The 13,090-nt window shown below is 41.4% G+C and overlaps 1 protein-coding gene across 2 annotated transcripts in view; it reads left to right on the top strand.

The window, feature by feature from the left end:
* LOC121272531 (heterogeneous nuclear ribonucleoprotein U-like protein 1) overlaps positions 1-13,090 on the top strand; it is a 78,580-nt gene that overhangs the window by 32,881 nt on the left and 32,609 nt on the right. For both annotated transcript variants that reach the window (XM_041179148.1, XM_041179149.1), the window contains exon 6: positions 5,849-5,948. In XM_041179148.1, coding sequence (XP_041035082.1) covers positions 5,849-5,948 — 100 coding nt within the window. The remainder of the gene's footprint in view (positions 1-5,848; positions 5,949-13,090) is intronic.

The raw sequence follows: 13,090 nt of genomic DNA, 5'->3' as shown, positions 1-13,090 counted from the left end.
ACCTGATCAAGGATGTTGAGAAACTCCAGGGTCCTTTCTGCGTTAGTGGCATGGCAAGTGTTGATCCAAGGATGACATTTCTTCTTGGAGTGGTACAGTTTCCTTTGCTGAAGCCTGCCCATTTTATATCCCAGGGAGTGGTCAGTGTCAGTCAGCGATGTGATAACTGAGTGATGAGGACACTGTTGACGGTGGTACTTCTGGTGATGATAAGATCTAGCTGGTGCCAGTGGCTTGATCTCGAATGTCTCCAGGACGCTTTGTGACACAGCTTGGTTTGGAAGTAGCTGTTCGTCACAGAGCCCATGGCAACAGCATAGCTCCAGCAACCTCTGTCCGTTTTAGTTCATCATGCTGATTCCCTGGTGCCCTATGCATGTTGGCCAAGCTGGGTAGGCACCCACACTTGCCCTGACACTCGTCTCTACCCACCTTGTGCCTATGTAAACTACGAAGCCAGAGTTTCCTCTCCAGGGTACAGGTTTGGGCAAATAGTATGGAAACCCTGAGTTGTCGAAGCAGCAGGAACCTCTTTTCTCCACACACGCCACCCCCCCGCCCCCCCCAAACTTTGGGCATTGCTACGATTGTCCGAAGGAAAGGATAAAACCAGTACTGTTTGTTACCAGCTCTGCTGCAGGAGTTGCTGCAAAGCTGACTGCTAGATGACAGATTACTGTCTATGGGACTTCACTGTGGATTTTCTGTCAGGGTTTACTTCCTTATCCTTCTTTTCTCCTTTGACACCCACAAGGCAGTGAGACTATTTACCCATAGCTGGAGATCTGGGTTGCGGGCACCAGAGCATAACCATGTACCCGTCAGCCTGTATGCTCTGTGTGGGGGCCAGGCCTCTTCTGAGTCCCCTATAGTTTAGCCTGGGACTGCAAAGTACCTGGTTTACATGTGTCATTGCAGACGGGCACCACATTGGGCTTGCGGATGAAGAGGCTATGTAGTGGTGGAAGAGCCTTATGCACGATAGTTGTACTGCTAGCCAGCGGTGAGAGCTGAAAGCAAGAGGTGACAAGCAGACTCACCACTACGTTAACACACTTGACGCACCACATCACCTGGAGAAATACACATCAGCCGGAGACATAGTGTAGTATTCAGCCAAGGAAACACTTTTTGCACTAGCACTGAGAATTCAGTTTTTGCTACTAAAGTTAAAAAATTTCATTGAATTCCTTATAGAGGGCAGATTCACATAATGCATCAGGAAGTTTAAACCCTTTATTAGTTGGTGCTCTGCTAGGATCTATTTCTTTAACCAAGTAAGCTTACTAATTCTTACTGAGTTCACATGATAACACAAGAAATAGGAGCAGGAGTAGACCATATGGCTTATTGTGCTTGTTCCGCCATTCAATATGATCAGGGCGGATCCTGGGCTTGAACTTCAATTTGCCGCCTGCTGCCCATATCCCTTCATTCTCTGAGAGACCAAGAAACTATCTCAGCCTTAAATATATCAAGGATGACCTTTCTTTATTGCACTTGAAGAACAGCTGCATTCCAAATTGCTCTGAAGATTTACAGAGAACTTTGACCATGGGATTTTTTTACTTTACTGCCTCCTGTAATGTGTTTGTGAGGCTTGAGTGAGGAAGTGCAGCAAAAAAGCCAAGTACGCGAAGAGTTATTGTCAAATGCAGCCCATCCTTGTGTGCTTTAACTCTTTGCCTAATTGCCAACTGCACTTTGACCTCTCTGAAAGTTTGGATCAATTACTGGCAGAATATAGAATGTTGCCTTTTGTCTAAAGATGCTCTAGCTGATGCACCTGATTTTACATTAATATACAATAAAGTCCCACTTTTCGTGACTTTCTTGTTTGTGTTTTCACTTACCTGCGCTTTGTACTTTGTACACCACGTCGCCCATTGCGTGGGCAATGTTCACTTATCCGCGTTTGAAATGCCTGAATCTCTGCACTGATTCTTTGACAGGTACACCTTTTGAGCACAACTTGAGGGTGGGATCCATTAATTTACTATGAGAGAGTAGATATTAGATGATTTGTCTTTTCTCAGAGTAGTGAGGCTCAGAGAGTAGTGAATATAATGCAGGCTGGTGTAGGTGCTGAGTCTCCAAATACTTTCAGAGGGAACTGGACTAGTTCCTGTCGAGGACAGAAATCACATAAAACAGAGTGCAAGTGTCTTTATAAATCTTTATAATCCTTAATCCATGTGACCATCTTGGCTGGTCTCAGTGACCGGGGGGGGGGGGGGAAAGAGAAATAGGAGATGAATTTTCCAGGATTTATTTTACCCCTTGTTGGCCCTGAGTTTTTCTCTTTTTCATTGACTCTGATTTTTAAATGGATTGCGAATAAAACTGCCAGTCCTGGAAATTGGAAACAAAAAAAGCAAAAATGTGGAGTACACACAGCAACTTCAGTGAAGAGGAACACAGCTTTTTGTAGAGTACTGTAACTGTCCAAATCAGTGCTGCCCTTGCAAGGCTGGAACCTATCCAATTGAGTCCTGTTCAAAAGCATGTTTCTCCTTCACGATTTCGTCGTTAGCGAGGCTTCATGGGAATGTAACCCCCGTGAGCAGCAGGACTTTACTGTAACTTAGCCTGCCTTAGTTTAAAGTAATATTCTGGACTCATCTTCTCCAAACTTTTTAATATATTTTATAGAAAATTTTGAGTGCTCTCAATCTTAAAAAGTTCTCTAGGCTTCAAAGATTCATCCTGTTTAAATTATATCTCTGACCAGTACAATATTCAGCATATCTTTGGTTGAATTGTTTTGTTTATCATCCATGCTTTGTATTAGTCTTTTCAATTACTCCATCAGGTTGTTCAGACATGGACGGTGAAGAAGCTACTTTTACTCGTGGATCCTTTTTGAATCTCTTTCTGTTAATTTTATTCCATTTATTTTGTTCTGAGTTGTGCTCACTTCACAAAATAACCAATGCTTTCAGTATTAAGTGTCCGCTTCTATCACCGGATTATAGGAATGATCCAATCCTTTCACAAATTCTTAACTGCAATCTCTGTTTCTTCTGCTAAATGATTGCTATTTGCAAATTTGACAGTCTTGCACTTTCTTTCAGCAAATAGGTCACTTAGTAAAGTGTCTTTAAAATACCCCAAGGTGCTTTCACAGGAGCTTTATCAGATAAAATTTGACATAAGCCACATAGAGATAGTAGGACAGGGGACCAAACACTTAGTCAAAGAGAGAGGTTTTAAGGAGTTTTAAAGCAGGAGGTATGGGTGAAGATTTAGAAAGGAAATTCCAGAACTTGTGCTTGGGCAACTGAATGCATGGTTTCCACTAATAGTGCGGTGGAAATTGGAGACTGTCAAAATTGGCACCATCAATGGTGCTATCAAGATGCACTGGCTTACCAATAACCTGGTCACCCGATGCTTAGTTTGGGACCCTCCAGGACCATAGGACTTCAGAGCTCATTATAGCCTTGCTCCAAACATGGACAAAAGAGCTGAATTTCAGAGGTGAGGTGAGAGTGACTTATCTTGATATTAAGGCAGCATTTGGCTTAAGTCACAGCCTAGAGGTCATACTTAAGTACAGAGGAATGTTGGTTGTGGAGTCCAACCATCACTTCTGCGGGATATCACCACACAGGTTCCTCACTGCAGTGACCAAGGCCACTCACCTTCAACTGTTACATCAATGACTTCCCCTCCATTTTAAGGTCAGAAGTTGGGATGTTTGATGATCTCCATTTGCGGCTCCTTCAATAATGAAGCAGTCTATGCCTGCATGCAACAAGACCTGAACAGCATTCCAGCTTTGGCTGATGTGTGGCACAAATGTTACTTGCCACTTAAGTGCCATACAATGACCATCTCCAATAAGAGAGAGTCTACCCAAGTCCCCATGGCATTCAATGGCATTACCTACCATCGATGTCCCGAGGCTAGCATTGATCAGGTACTTAACAGGACCAGCCATATAAATAATGTGGCTACAATAGCAGGTCAGAGGCTGGGTAATTATGCAGCAAGTGACTCACCACCTGACTCCCCAAAGCCTTTCTACCAGCATCAGGGAAAGAATATGCTACTCTCGTTTTGTTGAGTACAGTTCTAACAACACTTGAAACTCAACGTCATTCAGCTCAAAGCAGCCTACTTGACTGGGACCCCATCTACCACCCTAAACATTCACTTCAAAGTGAGGAACTCTTGAGTTGTACAGAGCTTTGATTAGTCCCCATCTGGAGAGCAACTTTCAGTGTTGGACACCAAACCTTGGGAAAGAAGTTACCCTCTGAGGGGGTAAATTGCAGATTCACCAGAATTATACCAGGACTTAATAGGTAAAATTATATGATCAAGTTGAATAAACTTGGTTTCTCTTCTCCTGAGTACAGATGGTTGTGGGGTGATCTGGCGTTTTATAGCTTACTATACATTAACTAGTATTATGGACCATTTGGATCTTTCTGCTTGCAAGATGCTTATAGTGTATAAGGAGAGTCATGGACATTGTCAGGAACCATGACCTCTTGAAAATATAGTCGATGAGATTCTCCCTATTTGTGACCTGGGTCAAACGTCATGATTCAGTGACTGGCTGAGCCATTCAGACCGGGAATGCTAAAGGTTCAATCACTGTTTTCTGCTTAGTTGATCTCGGCTGAGGCACTGTAGTTGACCTAAGCAACTCTGATGTTAAAGGTAGAATTTTGATTAGGGTGCCCATTTCCATTTATTATCCAGTGATCCTGGCTGAAAGTGCTTTTGTTTCAGATTTGTGAGAGCAGTGGCTGTGATGGCCCTGCAGTTGAATAGTCTGATGCACCCCATTCAGTCTCCTGCTGAAGTAATAGATCCCTGGTTGAGATAGGTGGAAAGTGATTGATTGGCAACTGTGGACCCATACTCCAAGCAGGACTAAGTATATTCAGGTGACAGGTGAAAAGAATCAATTTTCTTGCTAGGGGATGTATAGTAAAACAATTTTGCAAAAGCATCTAATGTCCTTTGATTATTTTATTTAGACAGCTGAACTATAGAAACAAAAGTTTTAACATTCATATTGTCTACTGAATTCAGGCCCTTCTCAGAGTCTCATTATCTCACTTGGACTTCAAGTAGAACTTAGGATCTAATGCTTGTTATACGAACATACAAACAAGGAGCAGGACTAGGCCATTCAGTCCCTCGAGGCTGCTCCGCCGTTTTATAAGATTGTGGTGATCTGATTGTAACCTGAAATCTGCATCCCACCTACCACCGATAACCTATCAGCCCCAGTGCTTACCAAGAATCTATCCATCTCTGCCGTAAAAATATTCAAAGACTCTGCCTCCACTACCTTTTCAGGAAGAGAGTTTCAAACACACAGCCCTCCGAGTGAAAAAATTACACCATCTGTTTTAAATGGGCGAGCCCTTATTTTTACACAGTGACCCCTAGTTCAAGGTTCTTCCACAAGAGGGAACATCATCTCCACATGCACCCTGTCAAGACTCCTCAGGATCTTATATGTTTCAATCAAGTGGCCCTTACTCTTCTAAACTCCAGCGGATACCAGCCTAGCCTGTCTAACCTTTCCTTATAAGACAAGCCACCCATTCCAGGTTAGTCAGGTAAACCTTCTCTGAACTGCTTCCAACGCATTTACATCCTTAAGTAAGGTGACCAACACTGTACACAGTACTCCAAATGTGGTCTCACTAGTGCCCTGTACAACTGAAGCATAATCTCCCTACTTTTGTATTCAATTCCCCTCGCAATAAATGATAACATTCTATTAGCTTTTCTAATTACTTGCTGTACTTGCATTTTAGTGCCGATGTCTGTGGCAGTATTGTTTTTAAAAAAAAAAACTACTTGTGTTTATTTTTTGTAGATTCATGAAGAGATTTCAGTTAAACACCTCCCTCCGACTGAGCCCGATCCCCATGTGGTTCGTGTTGGTTGGTCACTTGATTCATGCAGTACCCAATTAGGTAGGAAAATTTGTCTCAACCTTTTGAAGTGCCATATTTATACTTATTGTATCGAATTTGGATCATGGTTAGCTTTGCAAAGTTTATGCTTTTCCGCTATTGTGGGTGGTATATAATTAGTTACTTAGATTACATGGCGTGGATGATGCTGTGGTTTGGCAAGAGTGTTGTATTGGCAGGTTTTACAGTTTCTTTCATCTCCTTTCTGTAAAGCTAGAATTGAAACAAAGAGAATTGAACTTTAAATGTATAGTGGCTTTCAATTTCAACCGTTATTTTCATGCACGGGTTGTTCAAAAATAATTTTTATGAAGAATTTTCTGCAATAAAAGTTGAAACAACAACTCCTAATTGACTTGCAAATGGGTTGTAATGCTCTATTATTTGTGTTAAAATTTGCAACTATCTGTCACTTTAAAAACTTCAGGAACTTGGGCCTGACTCCTTGAGTTGGACTCGGTTGGAATTGCTTTAATCTTTTGGAAGAAAGACTCGTTGGAAGAGAGACTTGCTTTGAGGAGGCAGAGAGTAGCTGTTTTGGAGAAGATTGCTTATTGCAGTGGGAGAGAAATCATTTGTAATGTCTTGAACGCTGATTTTCTAGAACCTTTTCTCAAAATCATGTTCTTCTTATGCCCTCTGAACCAAAGCTGGACCTGTCACCTTGTGTTTTAGTCCTTACACTCCCCTGTGAGATTTTCCTGTTGCTGGTTTGTTCTTGTTCTCATTCCATTAAAATGAAGAAAAATCCTTTCTGGAACCTGGTGAAACGATTGGGATTGAGTGACGGAGATAGGAGCTCATTTTTTTTTTTGTGAGAGTCAGTCCCGAGAACTTAACCTTCTTTGCTAAAATGAAGTATGCATGTAGAAGAATGCATTTACTGTTCTACACTTTAATCTGCTCACCTTCCTAAGCCCCAGCTGTGTAAAATTCCCTAACACCGTAAGCTTTTATCCTCTGAATCCTTTGGTAACATCACTGTTGGCAGCTGCTGAAAGAGAAGATCATATTTATGTTATTCGACAGGTCATAGGGAGATAGGACTAAGGAGCAGGAGTAGGCTGTTTGGCCCTTGGAGCCTCATTCAATAAGATCATGGCTGATCTGGTGTGTTCTCTCTCTCTCTCTCTCTCTCTCTCTCTCTCTCTCTCTCTCTCTCTCTCTCTTTCTCTCTCTCTCTCTTCTTCTTCCCCCCCCCCCCCCCCCAAATCATCATAATTCTTGACTACCTTGCCGACCAAAAATTTATCTAACTCAGCCTTGAATAACTTTGATGACCCTGCCTCCACTACTTTCTGGGGAAGAGAATTCCACAGACTAACAACCCTCTGAGAGAAAAAAAAATCATCTTCACCTGTCTTAAAAGGGAGACCTCTTATTCTTAAACTATGTCCCCTAGTTTTAGTCTTCCCTCATAATAGGAAACATCCTCCAGGTATCCATGCCATCAAGCCCCCTTCAGACCTCTCATTTTTTCTAAACTCCAATGGGTATAGGCCCAACCTATTGAACCTTTCTTCATACTTCATAAGATAAGCCCTTCATCTCAAGAATGAGCCAAGCGAACCTTCTCTGAACTGCTAAAGCAGTTATTTTTTTTTCAAAAATTTTTTTCAAAACTGTATGCAGTACTCCAGATGTCTCACCAAGGCCCTGTACAGCTGCAGTAAAACTTCCCTACTTTAATAATCCATTCCTCTTGCAATAAATACCAACATTCCATTTGCCTTCCTAATCACTTGGTGATTCTAACTTTTTGATTCTTGTACGAGGACATCCAGATCCTTCCATACCACCGAGTTCTGTAATCTTTCTCCATTTAAATAGTATGCCATTTTGTTCTTCCTGTCAAAATGGAGAAGTTCACATTTACCCATGATGTACTCTGCCAATTTTTTGCCCATTTGCAAACCCTACCCCCTCTTGACAACTTGCTTTCCTCCCTATCTTGGTGTCATCGGTAAACTTAACTACCATACGTTTGGTCCCTTCATCCAAGTCATTGATATGGATTGTAAACATTTGAGGACCCGGATCCCTGTGGCACTCCACTAGCTTGCCAATCCAAAAAAAGCCCCATTTATCTCTACTGTCTGTTTCCTGTTAGCTAATCAATCTTTTAGCCATGCTAATATGTTACGCCCCACACCATGTGACCTTAGATTGTGTAGTAACCTTTGATGTGGCACCTTATCAAATGGCCTTTTGGAAATCCAAGTACATCACATCTACAAGTTTCTGTTTATCCATGTTGAATATTACTTCATCAAAAAAACTTTAATAGATTAGTTAAACACTATTTCCCTTTCATAAAGCCATGTTGGCTCTGCCTGATCACATTGTGATTTTTCCAAGTATCCTGCTATAACCTCTTTAGTAATGGATTCTAGCACTTTCACTATGATAGATATTAGGTGAAGTAGTCTATAGTTTCTTGCTTTGTGCCTCCCACCTTTCTCGAATAAAGGTGTTATGTTACCTATTTTCCAATCTACTAGGACTGTTTTAGAATCTAAGGAATTTTGGGAGATTATAACCAATGCATCTGCTATCAGTGTCACCACTTTTAAGACCCTAGGGTGGAGGCCATTCAGTCCTGCCTTTGTCTTATACTCTTCCTTCTGCCCCTTTATTATCTTTTTAGTCATTCTTTGCTGGTTCTTAAAATCTGTTTAATCCTTTGAACTACCAGTAACCTTTGCAGATTCGTACAGTGTTTCTTTCAATTTAACACTATCCTTAACTTCCTTTTTAAATCACAGATGATGCATCTTTCTCAAAGAACCTTTTTTTCACTGGGATAAATCTTTGCTGAGAGTTAATAAATATTTCCTTTAAAGTCTGTCACCGCAATTCTAATGTCCTACATTTTAACTTAGTTTTCCAGTTCACCTTCATACCCTCATTGTTACCTTTTTAGGTTTAAAACACGACTCACGGACCCACACTTCTCTCTTTCAAACTGAGCATGAAATTCTATCATGTTGTGATTGCTATCACCTGGAATCTCCTTTACCATGAGGTTACTCCTGACTCGTTGCACATTACCAGGTCTAGGATAGCCTGTTCCCTGATTGGCTCTAGAATATACTGCTCTAAGAAATTGTCCCAAAAACTTTATATGAACTCGTTTTCCAGGCTCCTTCGCCAATTTGATTTGCCCAATCTACATGTAGATTAAAGTCATCCATGATTATTGTGGTACCTTTCCTACATACCACATTTATTCCTTCCTATATACTCTGGCCTACTGTGTAACTACTGTTAGGAGACCTATAAACTACTCCCAGAAGTGACCTCTTACCATTACAATTTTTATCTCTACCCAAACTGACTCTACATAGTTCTCAGTACTGAACTAATGTCATCCTTAATTAACAGAGCTACCCTGCCATCTTTTCCTAGCTTCTTGTCATTCCGATATGTCAAACACTCTTTCAACATTCAGGTCTCAGCCATGGTCATCTTTCAACCACATCTCTATAATACCTGTCAGGTCATATATATTTATCTTTATCTGTGCTAACAATTCATCCCTTTTGTTACAAATGCTGTGTGCATTCAGATACAGGGCCTTGAACTCTTTTTTTTAAACAATTTTTGCAATCTCTGGTCTTATCTGCTGGTGTACTCTTGCGATTGTATGTTCTGTCCCTTCCTGTCACACTCTGGTACTCATTACCCAAATTGCTGCCCTGCTCTGTATCTTCTCTCACATGACCCCTTCTCCCAATATTTAATTGAAAGCTGTCAATGATGCCCTAGTTATATGATTTGTCAGAATAGTGACCCCAGCATGGTTCAGCTGTAGACTGTCCTGGCTGCACAGCTCCAACTTTCCCCAGTACTGGTGCCAGTGCCCCATGAACTGAAATCCATTTCTCCCACACCGTTCTTTGAGCCACATGTTCATCTCTAATCTTATTTATCCTAGGCCAATTTGCTTGTGGCTCGGGTAATAATCCTGAGATTAATGCCCTTGATATTCTGTTTAATTTAGCCCCAGCTGCTCATATTCCCTTAGCAGAACCTCTTTCCTAGTTCTTTCTTTCTATCTGTGTCATTGGTACCTACGTGGACCATGACAACTGGACCTTCCCCCTCCCACTGCATGTTCCTCTCCAGCCCTGAGCAGACGTCCTGAACCCTAGCACTGGGCAGGCACACAGTCATCTGGACTCGTGCTCTTGACTGCAGAGAACAGTATCTATCCCCCTGACTATACTATCCCATACTACCACTCCATTCCTATTTATTACCCCCCCCCACCCTTACAATTGACCATAGTGCTGTGGTCATTTTGCCTATCCACCCTGCAGCCCCTGCTCTCATCCAAACTAGTTGAAAGAACCTCAAGCCTGTTGGACAATTGTGAGGGCTGAGGCTCCTGCACTCCTGCCTACTGGGTCCCCTTACCTGCCTCACTTGTAGCCACACCCTCCTGTCCCTCACCACTAAACAAATCAGAAGACCCTATCTTAAGATGATGATTGACTTATAGAATAAAGTATCCAGGTAACTTTCCCCCTCCCTGATGCGTTGCGGTGTCTGCCACTCAACTTCCTGCTCAATGACTCTGAACCGAAGCTTCTCAAGCCGCAGACACTTACTGCAGATGTTTTTTGCCCTAGATCACACTGACACCCAGAAGCTCCCACATTCTGCAATCGCAACATATCACCTGCCCTGCCATCCTTAATGTATTTTAATTAGCTAATTATTTAACAATTTGTTTAATTATTTATTTCTCTTTTTGTATTTTGTTTAGTGCCTCTCATTACCATCACTTACTTAGGGGGAGGCGATGGCGTGGTATTGTCGCTGGGCTAGTAATCCAGAGACTCAGGGTAATGATTTAACTTTCATGGACGAAATGAACTATGCATGAATAGGTCTGAATTTTTGTAAAAGACAAAATCAGATCGCTTCTTTGCACATTTGAATTGGAAAACAATAAACCCATTTGGAACCTGGTAAAGTGATTAAAAACATGCCCATGCCCCATGCTTTGATTACAGTTCTGACACATGGGTTGCTTGTCTCAGATACATTCATTCTAACTGGTGAGATACAGAATGCTTTATCTGAGAATAATCCTTTCCAGCTTTTCTTTCACTGGGTCATTAAGTATCTAATTGCTAAATGAGATTGCTTGAAAGTGTGCCCTTAATTATTGTGGCTGAAGTGGTTGCCTTATGAAGGAAGTGGTACGTGATCACGTTACTCACGTTTTTGTCAGGAACCTTTGGAGGCTGTGCTGATAACCTGATTTATTTAAATGTTGGATGGTGGTCTTGCCTGTTTGTTCTGTGTTTTGTGACTCCTTGCTAACATTAGAAGGCTTGTTCATCTATCTTTTTTCAGAGCAGCAAATCAGAATAATTTTTTTTTTGCAAAAATATACTTTATTCATAATATCTGAAAAAAAACCTTTCAAAATGGCCATCGCAAATGTGCAGTCATAATCAAGTTTTCCACTTAGATCGTGTCGCACCCTGAGGTGCATCAATACAATGAAGGAACATTACAGACATTTGATAATGGTCATAACAGACAGTGCAATGGTATTTAGGTTTTCTGTGTAAATCATGTTGCACCCTGAGGTGCTTCAGTGCAATTGTGATACATGTAATATTCACCGGCTACATTCACTGTGAGTCATACAGCCCGAGGGGGTCTGTACAATTCCCAGCCCCTAGGTGCACTGTGGCTGAAAGGCCTTGGATTGCAACCTCTCCCCATTGCAAAACAGAGCTACGTTTTTATATGGTTGACCAGTGCACCCTTGGCTTTGGGTTCATATTGACTGAAGTGAATATGCAAGGATAGTAGATAATCTGCTGTCTTCAGGGTTGTTCTTCATTCTGATCAATACTGGTAATACTTTTCTTGTCATGTCAATCAATTAAAACCACTTATTAACGCTCGACTTTTGGCTACAGTTGTTCTCTGAGGTGTCAATCAAAAGTTTTTTTTGTTCATTTCTGGCATTTCGCTGAGATGTTTATGGAAATTGGATTTAAGTGATGTGGCAGCACCATGTGTGCTATCTGTAGCAATGGAAATGCTGATTTACGTTTGACTGGGTGAAATTTACTTTTTATTGATTCACCAGATTTTTTTCTATGTAATATTGATTCAGTAAATTGGTGTCCCATTGGTGCTCTTTGAGGTTTACTGCAAACGTGTTGAATTTACTCACTCATATCTTTCCTATATGCCATCTTGCCAGTAATGTTTATCATGCATTATTATTATTATCGGAAGTTATATGTTTTGTTGGAGAGGTTGGTTTTGGTTTGCTTTCCTGTGCCATAACTTCTAATGGAAGTGTTAGTTAGCACCTTGCCTGTGCTTTTTTTTTTAAGTGACCACCCTCCTGTTCGCAATATCATAGAATTGTTGCACTGGCTCTCTGAAGGGACATTTTACCTAGTGCCATTCCCACACCTTCTTCCCTGCACGTTTTTCCTTTTCAGATAATCCAGTTCTCTCTTGAATTTCTTGATGACCTTGTCTCCGCCACATTCTTAGGCAATGCATTCTAGATCCCAACCACTCGCTGTGTGAAAAAAGTTTCTCCTCATGTCTCCATTGCTTTCTTTTGCCAGTTACCTGTAGAAACACACTCTGGGAGGCTTCTTAATCAAACAAAACAAACTTTATTTATATGAGAACTTCCGTGGCTGCTTGCATCCAGCCAGCCCCTCATATAACCACCTTTCCTAGGGAACCCTTCCCTAGAATTTATTCCCCCATGCTAGCCACACATTGCTTGGACAAATATCATGACCACTACTCAGTTGAACTTATCTTAAAGTGAGTCTTCACATTACCTTCCATCTGTGCCCTCTTGTTCTCGATTCTTCCAATATAGGAATATTTTTTCCTATCAACCATGTCCAGACCCTTCATGATTTTGGATACCTCTGTCAAATCTCTCAACTTTATCTTCTCCAAGGAAAACAGTCCCAGCTTCTCCAATTTATCTACGTAACTGAAGCTGAGTGAATCCTATCTGCACTCGCTCTAATGCCTTTCATCTTTCCAGAAATGTGGCGCCCAGAACTGAACGTAATACTCCAGTTGAGGCTGAACCAGTGTTTTATACAAGTTTAACATAACTTCCTTGCTTTTGC

This window comes from Carcharodon carcharias, chromosome 34 (genome assembly GCF_017639515.1).
Source record: "Carcharodon carcharias isolate sCarCar2 chromosome 34, sCarCar2.pri, whole genome shotgun sequence".
NCBI lineage: Eukaryota > Metazoa > Chordata > Chondrichthyes > Lamniformes > Lamnidae > Carcharodon > Carcharodon carcharias.
This window is presented reverse-complemented; position numbering and strand designations above follow the sequence as displayed.